Genomic DNA, 23,469 nt, shown 5'->3' on the forward strand with positions numbered 1-23,469 from the left:
TCCTTCCTTCCTTTCTTCTTTCCTTCCATCCATCCATCCATCCATCCTCTGCCTGTTCATTTTTTGTCCTTTCTGCCTTCTGTCCTTCCATCCATCTCTCTTACTTTCCTTCCTTGTGTTTATTCTTGCTTTCCCTTTTACCCCTCATTTGTTCATTCTTCCTCTGTCCATCCAGGTATCCCATCTGTCCACCTTTCTTCCCATTCATCTATCTGCCTTCTTTGCTTAGTCTCTCTCTTGTTCACCTACCCTTACTCTCTTGGGTTCATTTCATTCATGGGCTTGCTCACCCCTCTGCTCACACAATTCTTCCTTCCCTTGCTCTCATTTATGGCACACCTGTGAACTCTTGTCTTGGGACCACCACTGCTGGAGTCCAGACAAATGTGGGGAGTTTCTCCCACTCTGTGGGGAGCTCTGTCCCCTCCTGATAACTGCCCTTTCCACAGCTCCTGAGGCAGCCACCACATTCCTGCCTAGTTCATCATCACCTGTGCAACCAGAAGCCACCACAGGTATTTAGGGAATCCTTTTTCTTTCCAAGAGAAACTTTACAGCCCTCCACCTCTACCAGCCAGTTGTAACACAGGGGCTGAGAAGCCAGAGTGTAAAATTCTGGTTTAGGACAGTCATGCCAATCCAAAGATTCTACTGACAATTCAATCTAATGCATACCTTCATGGAGCCCCAAGTATTGTGAGATCAACAGACCATTATAACACAGTGTGAAATGTTTTGGGGAGAGGGATCTAACATAATTTGGAAGGTAAGGAATTTCTGGAGAAATTTGCACCCAAACTGATTCTTTTTTTTTTTAATGTTTATTTATTTTTTGAGACAGAGAGAGACAGAATATGAATGGGAGAGGGTCAGAGAGAGAGAGGGAGACACAGAATCTGAAACAGGCTCCAGGCTCTGAGCTGTCAGGACAGAGCACGACGCGGGGCTTGAACTCATGAACCACAAGATCATGACCTGAGCCGAAGTCAGATGCTCAACCGACTGAGCCACCCAGGCGCCCCAAAACTGATTATTTAAGAATGAGTAGGAGTCATCCAGGCAAATAGGGGATGAAGAGTTTTCCTGGTGTAGGGAATCTGATGAGCAAAGGCTCAGTGGCCGGAAACAGCATAGTATATGGAGAGAATTGAGAAGGATTTAGTTTGCATGAACCATGAACCTTAACCTGGAATAGATGGAGAAGTGAAGCTGAAACACTGGCAAAAACCAGATTGGGAGGGACATTGAGTGCCAGGTCAAGAAGCTTGAACTTAACACTGAAGGCCAAAGGAAGCCATGGGAAGTGGTGACTATACTGAGATTTTCACTTAAGAAAATTCTTCTAGGGTCTAGTCAGTTAAGTGTCCAACTCTTGATTTGAGCTCAGGATATGATCTCACGGTTCATGAGATCAAGCCCTTAATCAGGCTCTGTGCTGATAGCACAGAGTCTGCTTAGGATTCTCTCTACCTCTCTCTCTGCCCCTCCCCCATGCTTTCTCTCTCTCTCTCTCTCTCTCTGTCTCTCTCTCTCTCTCAAAATAAACAACCAGTTTAAAAAAATTTCTGGGACCCCTGCATGGCTCAGTCCATTAAACATCCAACTTTGGCTCAGGTCATGATCTTGTGGTTCATGAGTTCAGACCCCGTGTCAGGCTCTGTGCTGACAGCTCAGAGCCTGGAGCCCGCTTCAGATTTTATGTCTCCCTCTCTTTCTCTGCTCCTCCCCTGCTCATGATCTGTCTCTCTGTCTGTCTCTCTAAAAAATAAACATTAGAAAAATAAATTAAAAATTAAAAAATTAAAAAATTTTTTTGCTAGAGTTCAGTGCAGAGAACATTCTTTAGATGGGGCATCCAGCAAGTCTGCTGGGATGTTGGTCCAGGTGAGAGAGGATAAGACTTGATCTGGGACAGGATAGAGAGAGGGTGTGTGAGGACCATTCTGTAAGTAGAAATGGTGTTACTTGGAGGGGAGAGAGAGGGAGCTAAGCAACGTGCTGGTTTTGGCTTGGGTGACCACATGGTGGGTGGTGGTGACACTGGAAGAGAAGATGACAGAGTAGGACGAATGCAGGATTTTGATTTGGTCTCAGGCCAGCTGTCAGTAGTCACCATCTCTCCCCCTCCTTCTCGTAGCTATGGGACACAACCTGAAGACCTTCACACTGAACTTGACCATCTCCAACCTCCAGTATTCAACAGACATGAGCCACAGCTCAGCTACATTCAACTCCACCAAGAGGACCCTGCAGCACCTGGTGAGACCCTGCTCCTAGCAGCTCCTAGTGGGATAAATCCCACCCAGCCCCTCCTGCTCATCCGCCTCCTCCTTCCTCCCCAGCTTGGATCCTTGTTCCAGAAGAGCAGCCTGGGCCCCTTCTATTCAGGTTGCAGATTAATCTCCCTCAGGTAGGACTTCCTCCTGAGCATTTGCCAGTAGTGACCATTTTGGTGACCAATCCTTTCAGTCTTCCCACTGACCTCCCATTTTCCCTTCCCTCCTTTTGGCCCCCATACTGAGGTTTCAGAACCTCTCTTTAAGAGTCCCCACATCCCTCTCTCCCCAGGCCTGAGAAGGATGGGGTAGCCACTCATGTTAACGCCATCTGCACCTATCACCATGACCCCATGGGCTACAGGCTGGACCGAGAACAGCTTTACTGGGAGCTAAGCCAGCTGACCCATGGTGTCACCCAGATGGGCATCTATACCCTGGTCAGGGACAGCCTCTTCGTCAATGGTGAGTGATTTATAGCAATCATTATTTGTCTCTGTTCTATTTTATTTCTTCCTTAACAAGTCAGCCCAAGCTCTGATTGAAGGACACCCTCCCCAAACTCTCCATGGAGAGAGTCTCTCCTGTTATTTCAGGTAAAAAGAGTGAAATTCTTTGACCAAATTAATATAAATAATTTTAATTTGCACTCCAAATGTCTGACTCGTAGATCTCTTGGGACAGGATTTCTTCTATACAAGGTTCCTCCATGCCAGTGGTCCTCACCTGGGGGCAATTCTGCCCCTCAGGAGACACTTGGCAATGTCCGGAGACATTTTGATCACCACAACTGGGGGAGAGTGGTACTGGCACCTAGTGGCTCGAGGCTAGGGGTGTTACGAATGTCCTCCAATGATCAGGGATCCTCACTGCCAAGAGTTACATAGCTCCAAATATCAGTAGTTCTGAGAATGAGAAACCCTGCTCTACATGGGCCTCTGGTCCCTAGATGGGCACCAACTTATCACACGTTATCACAATTATTTAATTATCCAACTCTACAAAATTAAGGTCTCGTAGTCTGGCGATACACCCTCAGTTCTTTATGTGTCGGTACATTGTCATCCCCAATGAGTGAGTAAATGAGTGAACAAATGGGAGATGAGTATCTCAGCCCCCATATTGAGGGATCCGCTGTAGTTCACATTCATGCATTCAACAGATGCATATACAATACTATTCTGTCCCAAGCCATGTGCTGGATACAGAGATGGAACTCGCAGGTTCTCTCCCTGAAAACTAATAATCAAGAGAATGAATGTTATCTAGGGACACACAAACAAGGCAGGGACACTGTTATTAACAGGGTGCTGTGGAAGCACACAGGAGGAGCAAGTCAAGGAGGGCTTCTTGGAAGAGGATATTATGTACCCAGCACTGTAGTAGGTATGGGGACATGGCCAGAACAAGACAGATGGGTCCCTGCTCTCCTGTAGTCTCATCTCATCAAGGTCCTGAAACATGAGTAGGAGATTTCCAGAAAAAGAGGATTGAAAATATTCCAGGAAGCCGGAACTGCCTAAGCACAAGCAGAAAAGCTCAGCTCAGGAGAATCACTGGAAAATTCCAGTTTTCCCCCTCTTTGGGGTGACTTTCCACTAGGAACCCCCCGGCATGTGGGCCTGAATTTGGCTGATTCTGACAGCAGTCATCAGGCCTCTCTCTGTGTGAAAGGGTAAGAGTCTCCACCTCTCTTCTCTTCCTATCATTGGCTCTAGGCTACGCACCCCAGAATTTATCTATTCAGAATGAGTATCAGCTGAATTTCCGCATCCTCAACTGGAACCTCAGCAACTCAGACCCTGCATCCTTGGAGTACACAACCCTGCTGAGAGACATCCAGGACAAGGTGACATCTCTCTCATCTTTCCTGTCTCTCCTTGCCCTGCTTCCCCGCCCCCACCATTCCTCTGTCTGACTCACATCTATTAAGTGTTTCAACTCCTCACTTTACCTAATGTGTTCTGGGTTCTCTCAGTTTCCAAAGGTGGTGCTGATTGCCTTCCCCACTTCCCAGATGGGCACACTAAGGCTCAGAAAGGGGAGTGGTGTGCCCAAGCTCACACAGTGAGTTAAGGGGCAGAGCCAGGATTTGAACTCACGTCTCCTTTGTCCCAAAGCCTGTGTTCCTTCCATGACTCCAGGAGCTCCTGCCAGCCCCAGGCGATCTCCATCTTACCCTTTATTCTAGGTCACCAAACTCTACAGAGGCAGCCAGCTACAAGACATTTTCCGCTCCTGCCTGGTCACCAACTTGACGTAAGTTGAGGAGGTTGGCAGCATTGGCTGAGCTGGCAGCTTGTGGCTCTGAGCTACCATCCTGGCATACTCCTTGAGCTGGAAGTCACTGGCATGGTGCCCATGCTCTCCCACGTCCCTGTCAGTTAATCCTACCACCTCCTTTCATAGGTCTTCGGTTGGGGAGGTGGGAGGCAGGAAAAGGATTAACTTCCCGGGGCCACCAACTCCATTAACCACCACCTTCTCCTTTCTGGATGCTTTCAATAAATATCAGCCCAATAATAACATTTCCTATGGCCACACACCATCAATGACCATCTCCATTGTTCAGAGGGGAAGCTGAGGCTCAGAGAAGCAAAGTGAACAGCCCAAGAATTGCCCAACTTGGATTTTAACCCAAGTCTCCAAGGGATGGGTAGAGGAACTGAGACATCTACACTGGGGAGCAGGACAATCATGGGACACAGTGCCAACATTGAGTGTTTCCAAACTTCAGTTCCTTTGGCTTTAAGATGGGGATAATTATAATAATACCTTCCACCAGGGTGATGGTGAGGGAATGTGTATTCACTTCCTAGAGGTGCTCAATAGATGTTCGTTAACTTTATAGTTATTTGTTCTATTCCCAACTCCTAGAAACCTTGTATTTTTGGTCAGGGTCTCTTCTCTAGCCTGAGGGAAGAGGAAGCCAGGTAATTTCTTACTTCTTGCCTGTAGGTCTTTGGCTCTATAAAACGGGAACTCAGGAGACACTGCTGGTGTTGGGTGCTGGCTAAGTTCCATGGTCTCTGTCCCTAGGTTGGACTCCATGTTGGTCACCATCAAGGCTCTGTTCTCTTCCAATGTGGACCCCAGTATGGTGAAGCAAGTCTTTCTAGACAAGACCCTGAATGTCTCATCCCACTGGCTTGGTGCCACCTATCAGCTGGCAGATTTGCATGTGACAGGTGTGAGATTGTGGGGTTGGTTTCATGGCTTGAAGAAATGGGGCTTTGAGGAGGAATGGGGCTTCTCTGTAGCAGTGGAATGGATGGAGGCTCTGGAGGGGAAAGGGGGTCTTTCTGGAGGCCCATGTTGATGGGCCATGGCAACAGGTCATCCCAACAGGAGGAGGAAAGAAAACATGCAGCAACTGCACCAAGGGGACAGTCATTTTTACATGTAGATATTTCTAACCCAAAGTGTGGAGTATCCTGCGTGTCCTTCTTAGGCCCTCCAGTTATGAGTCATGTACTGGTTGATTGAAGGACTCATTCATGCATTCATTCAACAAATATGTCATGAAAGTAAATAGGTGCCGATGATTCACTGTGATAACTGCTGTAATCAGGTAATTTAAAGAGCCTTTGGGAACTCACAAGGAGAGACACATGGCCCATCTTGGAAAGTTTTCTGGAGGAAGTTATTAAAAAACTGAGATATGATGGCGAACATAGCCTAGCCAATGGGAAGAGGTGGGGAGTTGAGCTAGCTGTGTTTATAACCTAGAAGATAAAATATTTGGGGAGACTGTAAGGAGTTTGGTGTCACTAGAGCAAACACTTTGGCCTGAGAGAAGTGATAGGTAAGGCTATAGATGCAGGCAGGGACTTTCTTGGGTATTGGGATGGTTTGCAGAAGAACACAACACAGAGTTCTGCTTTAGAAAGCTCATCTTCTGAGTTCTGTGTAGAGAGTGGATTGGGAGGGGGAGAAGACCAGAGGCAGCAAGACACATCAGGAACCTAGGTCAACAAAGGGGTATGACAGATGTCCCCTGAGGTGATCGGCACCTACACTTGCCATCTGTGCGCCAGGGAAACCCAGTCTCATCTTCCCCACATGCTAGTGAGCTCTCATAATGCTTAAGGAAGAGTTGGATGGATAGACAGATCAATGGATTCAAAGTGGCCAGGTAGATGGAGATCTTATGTATCCCACCTTTCAGAATCCAACTCAGGTCACATTGCCAAGAATAATTAGACTAGCTGGAATGACTTCTTTGCTTAAATCTTCACCTGTTGGGGACTTCTATACCTTCTTTTTATTATAGAAGTGGAATCAACAGCTCATCTACCAACAGACAGACCAACAAGCAGTCCCACCTCTCAGCACTTCCAGCTGAATTTCACTGTCACCAACCTACTCTATTCCCAAGACTTATCCCAGCCCAACACCACCAAACACCAGCGGAACAAGAGAAGTATCGAGAATGCGGTGAGAATGGGTTTGTGTCCCATGTAGAGACAGACCGATGGACGCGGGGTAGTCAGAGGGTGATTTTTTGTGACAATTCATCCATACAGGTTCTTTTGCCCATTTACAAATAAAGAAACAGGCACAGAGAGGTTCAGTAGCTACTCTAGGATCATATAGCTAAGTCACACCCTGGAATGGGATGTCCTTTGGTGCACATACCTGGGCTAGTATTTGTTGAGATAATAAAAAGTAGATGGGGACGTATGCTCAGTGGCTAAAAATTCTCTGATGCCACTGGGCCTGGAATTCTGATCAAGGGAACATCACCCTGTTTTTCAGCTCAATCAGCTCTTCCGAAACAGCAGCATGAAGAGTTATTTCTCTGACTGTCAAGTTTTAGCATTCAGGTGAGTTCCAACTCAGTACCTAATCACTCTGGAGACTCCCGTGGTCCTTTAAGTAAAAGTATCCCCATGTCATGGTCTCAGTTTCTAGTTCTTATGGAAGATAGCCCTACGAGTATAAAACTGTTACCTAAAAACCAGCTTGTTCCTAAACCAATGACGCCAACTGGCTTAGAAACTCAAGAGAGCCAGTGTAGACCTCAGTAGACATGGAGGTGCCTGGTGCTGGGAGCCATGGAATATGGAGTGTAGCATCAATGAATGCCTTAAGAAATCAGCTGTTGGAGGGGCACCTGGGTGGCTCAGTTAAGCATTCGACTTCAGCTCAGGTCATGACCTCACAGTTCGTGAGCTCAAGCCCCATATCAGGCTCTGTGCTGACAGTTCAGAGCCTGGAGCCTGCTTCGAATTCTGTGTCTCCCTCTCTCTCTGCTCTTCCCCTGCTCAGGCTCTGTCTCTCTCTCCTTCAAAAATAATTAAAACATTAAAAAGACTTTTTTTTTTTTTAAGAAATCAGCCGTTGGAGTCAGGATCCATAGAAGATGGGGGTGGATAGAACCAGATGACTTAGAATCCAGCAGTCTAACTGTGTTACTCAGTAGTATAGCCACTAATCACATGAGGCAATCGAAATTGTTTATACATCTCTTGAGATATGATTCACCTATAAAATGCACCCTTTTGGGGCGCCTGGGTGGCGCAGTCGGTTAAACGTCCGACTTCAGCCAGGTCACAATCTCGCGGTCCGTGAGTTCGAGCCCCGCGTCAGGCCCTGGGCTGATGGCTCGGAGCCTGGAGCCTGTTTCCGATTCTGTGTCTCCCTCTCTCTCTGCCCCTCCCCCGTTCATGCTCTGTCTCTCTCTGTCCCAAAAATAAATAAACGTTGAAAAAAAAATTTTTTTTGAAAAAATAAAATGCACCCTTTTGAAGTATACAATTTAGTGGTATATTTATAGAGTGGTACAACCATCCCACTCTCTAATGGTAGGATGTTTAAAAAAAAAAAGTCCTGTCCCCATTAGCAGCTGCTACCTATTCTTCCCTCAGCCCCATCCCCTAGCAAACAATAATCTACTTTCTGTCTCTCTGGATTTGCCTATTCTGAACATTCCATTTAAATGGATCAATACACTATGTGGTCTTTTGTGACTGACTTCTTTCACTGAGCATCCTGTTTTCAGGGTTGATCCATGTTGTAGCATGGATAGGTACTCTATTCCTTCCTCTGTGACTGAACAATGTTCTGTTGTATGGCTATGCCACTTTTCGTTTATCCATCCATTCACTGATGGACGTTGGGTTGTCTCCCCCTTTGCCTATTATGAATAATGACCCTGGACCCTATTACGAATAATGAAAAACTTGTGTAAGTCTTTGCATCAGTTTGAGTTTGAAGTTCTTTTGGGCATATACATAGGACTGGTCTTGTAGGGTCATGTGTTAATTTCATGTTAACTTTTGAGGAACTACTGAACTGTTTGCCTAAGAGGCTCTACCATTTGCCATCCCCACAAGCAATGTATTAGGGTTCCAAATTATCCAGGTCTTCACCAACAATTGTTATTATCCTTTTTTTACTCTAATCATCCTAGTGGATGTGAAGTGGTACCTCACTGTGGCTTTGATTTGCATTTTCCTAGTGATTAGTGATGTGGAGCAATTTTTCATGTACTATGGATCATTTCTGTACCTTCTTTGCAGAAATGTCTATTCAGGTCCTTTACCCAGTTTTGCATTGATTTTCTTTCTAATTGTTGAGTTATAATTGTTCTTTGTGTGTTCTGGATACTACACCCTTATCAGACATATGATTTGCAAATATGTTCTTCCATTTTAGTAGGTTGCCTTTTCACCTTCTAAGTACTACCCTTTGAAACACAATCATTCTTAATTTTGATGACTCTCAATTTATCAATGCTTTCTTTGGTTGTTTGTGATTTTAGTCCCATATCTAAAAAACCGTTGCCTAATCCAAATTCACAAAGATTTATTTACACCTAGGTTTTCTTCTAAGGATTGTATCATTATCTCTTACATTTAGGCATTTGATTTATTTTGAATTAATTTTTCTATATGTTGTGAGGTACGGGTCCAATTTCATTCTTTTGTATGTGGATATCTAGTTGTCTTAGTACCATTTGTTAAAAATTTTTTTTAACATTTATTCATTTTTGAGAACAGAGAGAAACAGAGTGAGAGTGGGGGAGGGGCAGAGAGAGGGAGACACAGAATCCAAAGCAGGCTCCAGGCTCTGAGCTGTTAGCACAGAGCCCAAGCTGGGGCTCGAACTCACGAACCATGAGATCATGACCTGAGCCGAAGTTAGGCACTCAACCGACTGAGCCACCCAGGTGCCCCATCAGTACCATTTGTTAAATAGACTATTCTTTCCCTTTTATCTTGGCAACCTTGTTGAAAATCAATGTCCATGATTGCATGAGTTTTTTATGGATTCTAAATTCTATCCCACTGATCTATATGTCTATCCTTATACTAGTGGCAACTGTTTTTATTACTGTAGCTTGGTATAAGTTTTGAAATTGGGAAATCGAGTTCTCCAACTTTGTACTTTCTCCATATTGATTTACCTATTTGAGGTCCCTTGCAACCCCATATGGGTTTTAGAATCAGCTTATTAATTTCTGTAAAAGAGTCAGCTGGGATTCTGATAGGGATTGCATTTTATCTGTAGATCAGTTTGGGGAGTATTGACATTTCAACAATAATAAATCCCTAGTCTATGAACATGGGATGCGTTTCCATGTATTTAGGTATTTTAAAATTTCTTTCAACATGTTTTATAGTTTTCAATGTACAAATCTCACAATGTTTTTGTTAAATTTATTCCTACATGTTTTGTATTTTGTTCTTTGATGCTGTTATAAATGGAATTGTTTTATTTTATTTTTAAGAATGTTAATTGCTAGGGGCGCCTGAGTGGCTCAGTTGGTTGAGCATCTGACTTCGGCTTGGGTCATGATCTCACAGCTCATGGGTTGTGCTGATGGCTTGGAGCCTGGGGCCTGCTTTGGATTCTATGTCTCCCTCTCTCTGTGCCCTCCCCCACTCACTCTGTCTCTGTCTCTCTCTCTCAAAAATAAATAAACATTAAAAAAAATTTTTTTTATTAAAGAATGTTAATTGCTAGTGTATATAAATACAATGATTTTTGTACATTGGTCTTATATCCTACATTCATGCTGAACTAATAGTTTTCAGCTATGTGTGTCTGTGTCTGTGTGTGTGTATTAGGATTTTCTATATTTAATAACATGTCATCTGCAAATAGAGATAATTCTACATCTTTCCTTCCCATCTGAATTTTTATCATTTCTTTTTCTTGCCTGATTATTTTATTAGAATTACATCTATTAAAATGTAAATAGGACATGAAATGAAGGAAGACAACACTGTCTTGTCCCCAGTCTTAGGGGAAAACTTTCAGTCTTTCACCATTGAGTATGATTTTATCTGTGAGTTTTTCACAGATGCTATTTTTCAGGTTGAGCAACTTTACTTTCTATTCCTAGTTTGTTGGGTTTTTTTTTTTTTAATCATAAAGGATGTTGTATTTTCTCATATTCTCCTTTTGGATGTGTTGAGATTGGGTGGCATTTGTCCTTTATTAATATGCTCTATTCCACTGACAATTTTTTTAAGATATTAAGCTAGCCTTTTAGCTAGAGGTGAGAGATTAAGGCCTACTCAAATATTTCCTAGGTATTCACACAACCCCACACACTTGTGACTTTCTAGATCCCCACAAACACATTGGAGCTTTTCAAAACCCCTCAGGGACATCTCATTCCCTACTTTTTAAAAACTTTTTGGCTCACCTCTTGCCTGCCTCAACTGTTACTGCTTCCTCAGGCAGCTGCCATGTTAAACAATAATCACTGATTGTTTTGGGCAAGTGCCCTGGGAATAGGCTTCCCTGACCGAAAAAGTTTGGAATCAAATAAAGTCAAATCTTGAAAATGGGGCTTTCTAAAAGGAATCTCCAGACAGGTCAGATATTGAAAAGTCAGTGGGAATGGGTTGTTTTTGGGAATTCCAAACACATTATGGCTACTTGTCTGCTGGTTTTCACAGCTACCATGGTTCTCATACTGCTGGTTTTCAAAGTGTCTAGGGATATTGTGAGAGCAGCCTGGAAATAATGCAAGTTCTAATGCCATACAGCTTGCTCCTTTTACCAAGATTCAGCCATCTCTTCCCTCAACTAAATGATCCTCAGATTATTGCAAACCTTTGGTTAATGAAAAGGTTGATTTTGGCCATTCTTGCCAGTGTTCTCAATGATTTTATGCATTTTTGGAAGTCCTTAGTCCAAATGTTTCAAATGTGTTCTCCCCATGACTATTTATTAATTCATTAAATTAAATTAAATGAGATATTCAGTTACTCACCCATAGTACCATACTTTAAGTGTTCAACAACAACCTGAGTCTAATAATGACTGTATTTTGATATTTAGGCACAAATGTTTGTATCATTGCAGAAAGTCCTTTTGGACATGACTTCCTTCTAGAAGCAGGGTAGAATTCAAGATACCCTTGTTCATCCCTTTTGCCCTTCCAGGTCTGTCCCCAACAGCAACCACACTGGGGTGGACTCCATCTGTAACTTTTCACCATTGGCTCGGAGACTGGACAGAATTGCCATCTATGAGGAGTTCTTGAGGCTGACCCAAAATGGTACCCAGCTGCAGAATTTTACCCTGGACAGAAACAGTGTCCTTGTGGATGGTAAGGCATCCTGGTCATTGGGGCAGGAGTGGAGGGTTCCAACTTCCACACATGGGGCTCTTCCTGGGAATCTGGAGACCTGGGGTTAAATCAGCATTGAACTTTTTTTAGGCTGGCAGGAAATGGCATAGTCTCCCAGGCTTTATCTACCATCAAAGGAGAGGAAAGGACACCCGGTGGGATATTGGAGATACTTGCTCTCTCGGAGATAGCTCTGTGACTTCAGGCTGGTCACTTCCCTTCTCTGGAATTCTGTCTCTCATCTCTGTACTGAAGTCACTTGGCGAGACAGTCAGTAAGGGCCTCTGGCTCCAAGCTGTGTGTGAGCCATCCTTGATGGACATAGGGGATGGACCACTTTTCTTCCTGACAGGCTGTATAAAAACAGGCAATGGACCTGACATGGCCCACGGGGTGTCATTTGCCAAGTTTTGCGCTAGATCAGCACCATGCAGAACTTTATGCAAATATGTGTGCTGTCTAGTACAGTAGACATATGTGACCATTGAGTACTTGAAGTCTGGCTAATATGACTGGCTTTTACAGTTCCTAAGTTTTAATGTTACCAAGGTACCATATTTTTAATTTTATTTAATTAAAATTATTTTTTTATTTTAGTTAACATACAGTGCAGTATTGGTTTCAGAAGTATAATTCAGTGATTCATCACTTACATACAATATCCAGTCCTCATTACAAGTGCCCTTCTTAATAGCTATTACCCATCTAGCTTATCTCCCAGCCACCTCCCTCCTTCAACCCTCAGTTTGTTCTCTCTCATTAAGAGTCTCTTGTGGTTTGTTGGAAAAAAGAAAAAAAAAGAAAAATTAAAATTATTTTTAAGAAGCCACTTGTAGCTGCTCCATATTGGACAGCACATCTATAAGAAATTGGCTAGGGACAGGGTGTATACTAGGGGGGCCTGAAACCTGCCCCCATGCCCAGTGGGTACTATGTGTCCCTACCCTCATGGGGTTTATGTTGCAGTTGGCAATAACAAGAATAGGCAATTGAAAATTATAAATTATTTAATGTGAAATAATTCATACTTGGGAGTGGTAATCAGAGAAGCCTTTCTGGAGGAAATTACACTGCAGGTGAATCCTGGAAAGTGGGTATAAAGCAACTTGGTAAAGGAGAAGGGGGTGAATGTGTTTGTAGGCAACGAAGAGAGCATTTGGGAATTTACAAATTTAGAGAGATCCCTTGGGCTTACCAACTAGGATGCCCCATTCTCCCCCAAACTATCATAAGATGGCTCAGCCCAATTTCAGTCCTCCTTGTCCAGTGGTATGAATTTGATTTAATTAATTACACCCCTGTAGTGTGATAATAGCCTTGGATTCGGTAGCCTTTTTAGAGAAAAATGGGTCAACATCATAATTCCTACTTCAACATTTCAGTGAAAATGTGAAGCAAGGGTGGTGAGCACTGATAATTTATACATTGGATGAAGTAATGTTTTAATTGGGTGAAATATACATTGTTAAACCTAGGTGGTGTATGTTTGTGATATTCTATGTTTCTGTGCATTTGAACAGTTTTATTTAAAAGGCATAAAACAAACTCACGTGCATTCTCCATTTCATTCACTTCCAGGGTATTCTCCCAACAGAAATGATGTCTTGACTGAGAATTCAGGTAAGCCTCAAAGAAGCTCCAACCCAGATTGGGGAAGGAATGCCTTGATGCTGTACCTGATCAGAGAGACCCATGTACCCAGAGTCATAGATGATGATTAAAGGTGGCCAAGGCGTGTCAGGGACTGTTAGGAACAATGCAGGAACAGCAGGAGCCCTGGGAAATGACAGGAGGAAGCTAACACCAGCCCTTGTCTCCCCAGACCTCCCCTTCTGGGCCATCATCCTCATTTGCTTGGCAGGACTCCTGGTACTCATCACATGCCTGATCTGCTGTTTCCTGGTAAGTAAGGAAGGGTTGCTTGTCTTTTTATCATTGGGTTGTAAGAATTCTTTATATTTTATAAATACATGTCATTTGCTGGGAATATGTTTTGTGATTTTTTTTCTCTCAGTGTGTTTGTGGCTTGCTTTTTCCTTTTTTTTTTTAATGTTTTTTTATTATTTATTCTTGAGAGAGTTAGAGAGACAGAGCACGAGTGGAAGAGGAGCAGAGAGAGGGAGACACAGAATCTGAAGCAGGCTCCAGAGTCTGAGCTGCCAGCACAGGGCCCGATGTGGGGCTCAAAGTCATGAACCACAGGACCTGACCTGAACCAAAGTTGGACACTTAACCAAATGAGCCACCCAGGCGCCCCAACTTTTTCCTTCTTTAAAACAACATTAGTCATTAGGGAAATGTAAATGAAAGTCATAATGAGGTATTGTGACACACAAGGGTGGCTAAAATTAAAAAGACTGACTATAATAAGTGTTGGTGAAGATGAGGAACAACCGGAACTCTCAAATAGTGAGAAATAGCTTGGATGCATCTTTAAAGGTCACATACACCTACCCAGCCTTTCCACTCCTAGGAATTCATGCAAGAGAAATAATAAAATATCCTTTGGATAATTACCTAGTAGTACAATTGCTGGGTTATAGGGTAGTTCTATTTTTTTTTTTTTTTTTTTTTTTTTTTTTTTTTTTAGTAACCTCCATACTGTTTTCCAGAGTGGCTGCACCAGTTTGCATTCCCACCAGTCATGCAAAAGTGTTCCCCTTTCTCCACATCCTTGCCAACATCTGTTGTTTTCTGAATTGTTAATTTTAGCCACTCTGACAGGTGTGAGATGGTATCTCAGTGTGGTTTTGATTTGTATTTCCCTGATGATGAGTAACGTTCAACATCTTTTCATGTGTCTGTTAGCCATCTGGATTTCTTCTTTCAAAAAGTGTCTGTTCATGTCTTTTGCCCATTTCTTCACTGGGTTATTTGTTTTTTGGGGTGTTGTGTTGGTAAGTTCTTTATACATTCTGGTTACTAACCCTTTATCCAATATGTCATTTGCAAATATCTTCTTCTATTCCATTGGTTGCCTTTTAGTTTTGTTGATTATTTCCTTTACTGTGCAGAAAATAATCAAATAAATAAAATAAAATAAAATAAAATAAAATAAAATAAAATAAAATAAAAATAAAATAAAATCTATACCAAGTCATGTGCACAAATGTTCATAGTAACTTTTATTTTACTAGCCAAAAACTGAAAACAACCCAGAAGTCCATCAACAGGTGAATAGACAAACAAACCATGATCTATCACCTGATGGAATATTACTCAGCAATAAAAAGGAATGAATTATAAATACATGCACTGACATGCATAAATCTCAAAATAATAATGTAGAGGGAAAGAAGCCAGATAACAATGAATACATAGTTTATGATCCTGTTTATAAGCAAATTGTTGAATGTAAGCTAACCTATAGGGATATCAATCAGATCAGGGGTTGCCTGGGAATGAGAATGTGCTTGCAAATGGCGAGGAAGGAGTGATTACAGAGGGGCTCAAGGACAGTTTTGGGGATGAGGAGCACTCCTTGTCTTGATTGTGGTGATGGTTCAAGTTATAATCAAAACTTATCAAACCATTTGCTCTACATGTATGTGGTTCATTGTACATCAGTTATACCTCAATTAAGCTAGAGGGGGTGTGTGTGGAAGGAGAGGAAGGGAGAGGGGGTGAATGAGTGAGATGGAGAGAGGGAGGGAGAGGGTATGAATGGGATATCAGAGAAAATGGTAGAAAAACAAAGTTAAAGGGAAGAGAGAAGATGAGAAAGAGAGACAAAGCGGGGCGCCTGGGTGGCTCAGTCGGTTAAGCTTCCGACTTCAGCTCAGGTCATGATCTTGCGGTCCGTGAGTTTGAGCCCTGTGTCGGGCTCTGTGCTGACCGCTCAGAGCCTGGAGCCTGTTTCGGATTCTGTGTCTCCCTCTCTCTCTGACCCTCCCCCGTTCATGCTCTGTTTCTCTCTGTCTCAAAAATAAATAAATGTTAAAAATTAAAAAAAAAAAGAGAGACAAAGCAGTGGCACCTGAGTGGCTCAGTTGGTTAAGTGTCCAACTCTTGATTTCGGCTCAAGTCTTGGTCTCGTGCTTCATGGGTTCCAGCCCCACATCGGGCTCTGTACTGACAGTGAGAGCCTACTTGGGATTCTCTCTCTCCCTCTCTCTCTGCTCCTCCCACTCATTCTCTCTGTCTCTCTCTCTCAAAAATAAATAAATGAACTTAAAATTTTTTTAAAAAAAAAGAGGGACAAGGGAAAGGAAAAGAAGGAGTAAGAGAAAATTATGTCGAGAGAGATATAGGAGGCAAGCCTCTGTGGCTTTGGCCATCTCCATCCCCGGAGTCCCATGTAGCAGATCAGACCGTTCTCATGCCCTCTCCTTGCCCTTGCAGGTCACCATCCGCCTGCGGAAGAAGGAGGGAGACTACGAGGTTCAGCAACACAGCCTGGGCTATTACCTGCCATACCTAGACCTGAAGTTGCAGTGAGCTCTGCCTGCGGCTCCAAGGGAGCTTGGCTGGAATAGAAATAAACCACATTGGTCGGACACAGCCTCTGAGCCCTTCTTGACTTGGCCCCTAACTAGTTCCCAGGGGACCAAGATGAAAGGTTTCCCCTTTCACTAAGTCCTCAAAGGGCAACTGCAACCCTGTCTTTTGGTTTTATGCCATTTCGTCCCTCAAGGGCACTAGAACTGGCAAAAAAAAAAAAAAAAAAAAAAAGATTCAGAGACATTGTCATTGTATAAAATCAACATCCCACCTCAGTGTGAGGTTTCTCTTCCTAGAAACCTGGGAGCACACCTCCCCTTGCCTCTGTGCCAGCCATCACTGCCATCTCTGTTCCTCCATCTTGCCCCACCCCCAAAGTTCCCCTTACACGGCCTCCTTCCCTGAAGCTCGGGTGCACCAGGACTTCCATACCAGTCTACCTCAGGGGCTTCTCTCCCATCATGGGTCCCCCACGATGGGAAATGGTCCAAGAAGGAAACGAGCGAGTCATAAATGACTCCATGATCAACTTTGGGACTTAGAGCTGGGATCACTAGGTATCCAGAAAGCCTCAGTCCCCAGAGTAATACCAAGACTGGAGAGAGATACAGGGTCTGCTTTGGATCTAAAGACAAATAAAGCTCATTGGGGAAAAAAATCTAAAGACAAAGCCAGACAGTCTTTCTTCATCCAACCAGATAGAGCAGGGGCTCCCCAGGAAGCAGCCTAGAGTGACCCAGGGTCAGGGAGCTATACTGTCCTGCCTTGGGTTCATGGGAACAGATGGCCCAATCTCTACACAGTTTGCAGACGATCACGGCTGAAGACACAAGGGCTGAGAAGTAACAGTGATACCACCATTTGTACTTACTTGGTGTGAGGTTCACATCCTCAGTCCCAAGCAGTCTCTGAGAATGTCTTCTCTGGAGATTATAATAATAATAACAAGAGTATCGTTACTGACTACTTAATATCTACTAAGCAACATGACTGGCAAGCTCTGCATGCACGATCTCACTTAAACTCACCATCCTTGACAGCTGCACTCCCATTTTATAGCTAATGATATGGACGCTTGGAAAGACTAAGCAGCGAGGAAGGAAAAAATTACTAAGAACCTAAATTAAACACGTCACCACACTATCTTTCAAAGAAAAAGATAAAAGCACTTTCTGAAATACAGAAAGACTCAACGTTGACCTACCACAGGCCTTCAGTGATAGAACCAGTAGAGAATGTTCATCAGGAAGCAGAAATGTGACCCCAGAAAAATGTAACAAGAGTCATGAGGAAAGGAGAGAAAATCAGTGTATCTAAGTCAGTTAGTTTTTAATTTTTTAATGTTTATTTTTGAGAGAGAGAGAGAGACAGACAGAGCATGAGTGGGGGAGGGGCAGACAGTGAGGGAGACATGGAATCTGAAGCAGGCTCCAGGCTCTAAGCTGTCGGCACAGAGCCCGACACAGGTCTCGAACTCACAAGCAGCAAGATCATGACCTGGGCCGAAGTCAGATGCTCAACTGACTGAGCCCCCCCCAGGTCCCTCAAGATTCAATCTTAAAATAACTCCTTTTTAGGGAAGATAGAAATACTACAAATATTCTGTTATTTTCTATCAATTCATTCTCAGAAATTGATGAATCCATGAGACAAAAGAAGTAATGATGGAAGGGATTTGAATATTGCCACAGGTTAGTTGGGCAAACAGACAATTACATCCCCACAAGCAGTGGCTCACTGATAGAGTAAAGATGCTGAGAACAGTCCCTCTTGACATCATGATCCCCAAAATGGCACAATTTTCATGGATCAAATTTTCAACACATACAGGTATTTAAACAATGGGAAGTCTCTTATTTCTTCTTTCTGTTGACCTCTGAGTTCACATGCAACAAAGAACAGAAAAATAGAGACCTACAAACATATCTTCTTTGAGAGCATAGATATAACAGCTTTAATGAAATATTATGTTGGAATCTGTTGGAATATTACACAAAATTAACTAGGCAGGTTTTACTCTGTGAGTCCAGAACACTAAATAATCCCGTGACTTTGATAACTCGGTTGACTTGAAAATACAAACAAATGACACAGTAAAGAAAGTAAAGGAAGACAAGAGTACAATACAGAAAGGAAAGATCTCCTTTCTCCCCTCACCAGAAACCCAATCTCACAGCTTAAAAAAAATCACTGTCTCCATTGTGTCACACAATACAATTTAATACAAGGAAAGTATTGGTACATACTTAAGTTTCAGGGGCTCAGAGCACGAAGACACAATGGACACTGCAAAGAGACATTAATAAAGTGCTGTGCTGCATTCCATCTGCACAGGGCTCTCCTTTTATTCGTGGTGTTTTTCGAGATGTCCTTCTTGGCCCCTCACTTTTTCTGCCTCGCTAGCGAGTCTGTCTATAGCCAGTGCTGTAGCCAGCCTTTCCCTTGCCGTCTTCACTTTCTTTTCTTGTTTCTTGATATCCTCCTCAGTCACCAGAAATTGTTTGCACGTGAGCTGCGGGATACCCAGACCAGCTTCTGGAATCATCTTGGCCAAATCCGAAGAGCTGGCAAGGATGGGCATGGGGCTCGAGTTCGGGCCACCTGCAAGAACACCTGGCAGATAGCCACCTGTGCACTGAGGTGCGAGTTTTTGCAAGGCTTTGGCAAGGTCCAAAGTGCTTAATGGTTCCCCTGTGCTGCTGCAGGCCTGGAGACCTTGCAGTCTCTTTTGCCAGCACACCTGTTGGGGCTTGTCCAAGGTTCCCTCCCAGTGATGGCATCTGACCTCGTTGCCAGGATGGGCTGTGATTCTGGTAACTGGCGTCTTAAATACATAACTGGACATCCTCAAAGGGATTGAGACACTTAAGCGAGACTTCGGTTGGGATTGGTTTCCACAATCATGTTGCTTCCTCTGTGAAGTCTTGACCATCATACTTCTTTTCCTTTTACCCTATAAAAATAAGTCATGATATTGGATTAAAATGATAAATGAGGACTGCCTTCTTAGGAGCATTCTATTTGGTATCTTGTACATCCACCTTCCTTCTCTACCTTTGGGGATAGGTCTGACTTGTGTCCTGGGACATCATCAAATAGATTTGTGTCAGAACCAGAAAGTTCAAGGTTAAAACTCAGTATCTACTCCAGATCGTTTCTCCTCCACGGTTTTGTAAGATTCTCCCTGTTACGATTTATTCTCGCTTGTGCTTGTCACTCTCAACCACACAATTCCTGGTCCTCCCTCTCTGGACACACGGTTGCTTAGTCTTTCTCTAAGTCTCCAGCCCCACCATCCTTCTGTGTTATGTGACTATTCATTTGGTCGCCCATGGACCTCTTTGTTTTCATAGCTCCTTCAGAGCTTAAACCAATAATGAAATTATCATCTGCCCCATTCTTAGCAACTCGCTCCTATATCCCAGACATTTACGTCAACTGAAATGGTCATGACCAAAAATAAATAATTCAGAAAACATATTCACCCACCATAAATTCCTCATTTTCAGTTTTCACTCAAACACTCATACAATAGTTACCTGTCCCTCAAGATCGGAAGTGATGCCAGATCACCGTATCTTCACCTTACTTTCTCCCCTATCCCTATCACTCCTGGATTCCATGGTCTATGATCTCAATAATTCCCTTGGAATAATCCAGAATTCTTTAACACTTGTTGTATCTGCCTTATAAAACTTCAAATCTGAAAGACCCTGTTCATCTGCTATGCTAGATACTGCTGGTCTTATGATAACTACTGAGAAGAGCACACATATTTTGGTACCACTATAAATCCAAAATCACCTGCCTCCCGTGCGAAGCATCCATAATGTCTGGAAATTTTACTTTATTTTCATGTGTTGGCATTTTTATTCCCTGTTTTTTCACAAGGCTTGTTTCAAACATTCCCTACTTTTCTTTCTGCTTCATACCTATTCAAGATCCCCTAACTTGCCTGATATTTCCATAAGCCTCTTTCTATTCCTTCCCCTTTGTTGTGAGCTGCTGAGAAAAGGCCCTCTACATCATGTGCCTCTGGAGCCTCATCTTCAAGAACCTTCTCAGACTACCCCCACCCTTGTGTGTGCCCTCACCATTCTGTGGGTTTTGCCTTGGTAAGGTCACAATGACTCCTTTGTTACTAGGCCCAGTAGGAACTTTTCAATGTTCATATGACATGATCTTTAAGTGGAAGACTTTTAAGTATGTTTGCAGCAACTTACATACGGGACTCCTATTTCACAGCTGTGAGTCATTTACAATGTAAATATAGAGCAGGTACATCCGATAAAACTCAATTTACAAACCGAGGTTGTGTTGTGAGTGGAAAGTGCAAACTGGATTTCTGATAGCACACAAAAATACGTCAACTATCTCTATTAATTTGCACACTGATTGCATGCACAGATGAAAATATCTTGGCGATAATGTTTTAAAATATGCTATTAAGATTAGTTTCATGTGTTTATTTTTAGCTTTTTAAAGGTAGCTGCTAAATAAAAATTTCAAGTCCATAGTAAAGAGTGCTTAGTGGTCCTACTGACAGCACTTATTAAGTCATGTGTAAAAATAAAGCCCAGAGCAAAATGTCTGGGAAAAATTTTCCCAAGGAGAGGGGTCTACCTTGACCCCACAGCAAGGTGCAGAACACACACACACACACACACTCCGAAGCAGACATCGGCCCCAGAATACCACCACTATTTCTCAAATGCCATGAGGTTTCCCTCCCACACAGTCCAAACTGGACTTGATCTCAAGAGAGACGTTGGAAGTTTACATAATTTACCAATTAGGAAGAGCCAAACCAGAGACTTAGCGTCAAGACTTTTTGTGACTTGTCCATCCTTGGCTTCTCTTGTAAATTCAATAGGTTTGGAAATATTTTTCAGGGAGGGTCATTTTTAAAAACACACAGTAAATGTAAATAATAATTACTCTAGCCAATACTTGAAAATAAGAGGCTAGAATGAGAATATCATTAATATCAAATCACTACTGGGTTTGTGAGTCAGGGAACAGACGAGATTGGATTGACTTGGGCTCATTAGGCTGATGCTGATCGCGTTTGTTGACACAGAGAAGAAAACTTATAGTGTGCACAGTTAGCAGGGTCCAAGAAGCCCCAGTAATTCCTGGGTAGAATCAGAGAAGAGGACACAGGACAGAACAGGTATCTTAGGGTGTGATTTTGCTTGGGAATATCAGTAGGATGCTGTGTGTGACATAGGTAATGCATTCATAAATGTTGCTCATTCATTTACCCGTCGTTTGTTATTGAGTACTTTCTACATACATCAAGGCACTTGTTCCTGCCCTCTCGAGCTTACAGTCAGTGCCAGAAGAATTTATAAATGTTATGTATAATATACAGATATAGCACTTGAGATATGGTAGGTGTTCCAAGCATTTTTCAAACATTAACTCCTTTAATGGTCTCTATGACCTTACAAAGTCGGTACACGTGTTATTATGCCAGTGACAGATGGAGAAACTGAGACACAGATAAGGTAAGCCACTTGCCCAAGGTTGAAGATGTATTAAACGGTAGAGCTGGAACCCAGGCCTGTACTGAGAGGTGTTCTGTGCCATGTCCCCATCTTGTAATTCTCATCTCTGAGGTTATATATCAGACACACGGGCCACACGCCCACAGGCGTTGCAAATATTATCTTATATATCCCTGGTAATGTCAACAGGAAGTAGTTACCAGCATGAACCCCATCGTTGTTGTTGTTTTTTTAAGTTTATTTATTTTTTTTTAATTTTTTTTTCAACGTTTATTTATTTTTGGGACAGAGAGAGACAGAGCATGAACGGGGGAGGGGCAGAGAGAGAGGGAGACACAGAACCGGAAACAGGCTCCAGGCTCCGAGCCATCAGCCCAGAGCCCGACGCGGGGCTCGAACTCACGGACCGCGAGACCGTGACCTGGCTGAAGTCGGACGCTTAACCGACTGCGCCACCCAGGGGCCCCTTAAGTTTATTTATTTTTGAGAGAGAGACAGAGCGTGAGCAGGGGAGGGGCAGAGAGAGAGGGAGACACAGAATGGGAAGCAGGCCCCAGGCTCTGGGTAAGGCAGGAAATGAGGGGAGGGGGTGTCTTCCTGGGCAGGAGCAGGCTGTTAGGTATAGGAAACCTGGCAATCCATCAGGTTCATACCCCAGGTCATGGCTGGCAGGATGGAAAGGTGAGTTCTCCGTACGGAGCACCTCTACCCACATGTTCATCCCAACCCTCAAGGTGCCATCTTGTTCCCTCCCTGGCTGGAAGGTCTATGCAGATGCTCCTCTGTGCTGGGTCTTGGGAGCAGAACTGGTGGGCCCCATTTCCTCCTGTGGTGGTGTTCACGCAGAGCACTGAAACCTCCTTCCAGTAAAAGCTTTCAGGATTAAAATAGGTCCTAGTGGAAACAGGCATTCAGGTTTTATCTCCTAAATCTCTATCACATTTTTAGGCTTTTGAACAATAAACCACTCAGATACATTACATGTTTACTCATTCAGATCTTAGAAAACAAACTGTTTTACTTCTATCAAGAGATTTTCTCCTCTCCTTTTAAGAGTCCCTGTCTACAATTACCCTCGGCCATCAAGACTCACAGATAAGTGCTCTGTCTTGGATTAATGGCTATCCTCAAGGATTTTCCTACTAAATTTAGCCATGTTATCCATCTTTGAGTACATGGCAAGCATATCTTCTATTGCTTCAGTCACTCCTCTAGCCTGGAAATCTCATTTCCTAAGAACTTTTCAGCCCACCCTTCATATACTTTCCATGTTTTGTTTCATCAACTGACAGTATAAACATTCATATTCGGGTAAAATATCTAAGTTATGCACGCTTTATCCATAAACTATTTAGAAAAGTTTTTAAATTTAAATTTTAGCTTCAAAACTTTTTTCTGAATTCAGACATTAGCCACATTTTAAAAGACATAAATATATTCTCCTTAAACAATTTTAAATAATCATTTTACAATTTACTTGAATGCTAACTTTATCAAATACTAAACTTCCATATATACAAGGGATTGTTTCTGGAACCTCCATATCCCTCTTCAATTTGATGGGGTTTTTCCTCCCACAACAAACTTTAGAGAATCTTTTGGTGTATTATTTTTCCATATCCTCCTTTGTGGTTCATTCCCCCCACCCCCA

The 23,469-nt window shown here is 43.0% G+C and overlaps 2 protein-coding genes across 5 annotated transcripts in view; one reads left to right on the forward strand and one right to left on the reverse strand.

The window, feature by feature from the left end:
* The window catches only part of MUC16 (mucin 16, cell surface associated), a 98,374-nt gene extending 82,010 nt beyond the window's left edge, over positions 1 to 16,364 (forward strand). For 2 of the 4 annotated variants that reach the window (XM_086681292.1, XM_086681295.1), the window contains 13 exons: positions 450 to 515; positions 2,138 to 2,259; positions 2,343 to 2,410; positions 2,569 to 2,741; positions 3,995 to 4,125; positions 4,468 to 4,535; positions 5,316 to 5,464; positions 6,550 to 6,713; positions 7,035 to 7,102; positions 11,681 to 11,847; positions 13,447 to 13,488; positions 13,691 to 13,770; positions 16,210 to 16,364. In XM_086681292.1, coding sequence (XP_086537418.1) covers positions 450 to 515; positions 2,138 to 2,259; positions 2,343 to 2,410; positions 2,569 to 2,741; positions 3,995 to 4,125; positions 4,468 to 4,535; positions 5,316 to 5,464; positions 6,550 to 6,713; positions 7,035 to 7,102; positions 11,681 to 11,847; positions 13,447 to 13,488; positions 13,691 to 13,770; positions 16,210 to 16,305 — 1,394 coding nt within the window. In that variant the 3' untranslated portion in view covers positions 16,306 to 16,364. Of the gene's footprint in view, positions 1 to 449; positions 516 to 2,137; positions 2,260 to 2,342; positions 2,411 to 2,568; positions 2,742 to 3,994; positions 4,126 to 4,467; positions 4,536 to 5,315; positions 5,465 to 6,549; positions 6,714 to 7,034; positions 7,103 to 11,680; positions 11,848 to 13,446; positions 13,489 to 13,690; positions 13,771 to 16,209 lie in introns of those variants that run through there. The other 2 variants (XM_086681293.1, XM_086681294.1) reach the window with 2 other exon arrangements.
* A 2,143-nt stretch (positions 16,365 to 18,507) lies between these two features.
* Positions 18,508 to 20,385, reverse strand: MBD3L1 (methyl-CpG binding domain protein 3 like 1). The gene is made up of 2 exons (XM_025916597.2): positions 19,848 to 20,385; positions 18,508 to 19,261 (listed from the first exon to the last, which is right to left on the reverse strand). The coding sequence occupies exon 2, from the start codon at positions 19,241 to 19,243 to the stop codon at positions 18,653 to 18,655; it is 591 nt and encodes a 196-aa protein (XP_025772382.1). The 5' UTR covers positions 19,244 to 19,261; positions 19,848 to 20,385; the 3' UTR covers positions 18,508 to 18,652.
* Positions 20,386 to 23,469: the final 3,084 nt, after the last annotated feature.

The sequence above is a fragment of the Puma concolor genome, chromosome A2 (genome assembly GCF_028749965.1).
Source record: "Puma concolor isolate L17-30 chromosome A2, mPumCon1.1.hap2, whole genome shotgun sequence".
NCBI lineage: Eukaryota > Metazoa > Chordata > Mammalia > Carnivora > Felidae > Puma > Puma concolor.

Coding starts and splice junctions, on each gene's coding strand:
- MBD3L1 (XM_025916597.2), bottom strand. CDS start 19,243: ATGATGGTCAAGACTTCACAGAGGAAGCAACATGATTGTGGAAACCAA.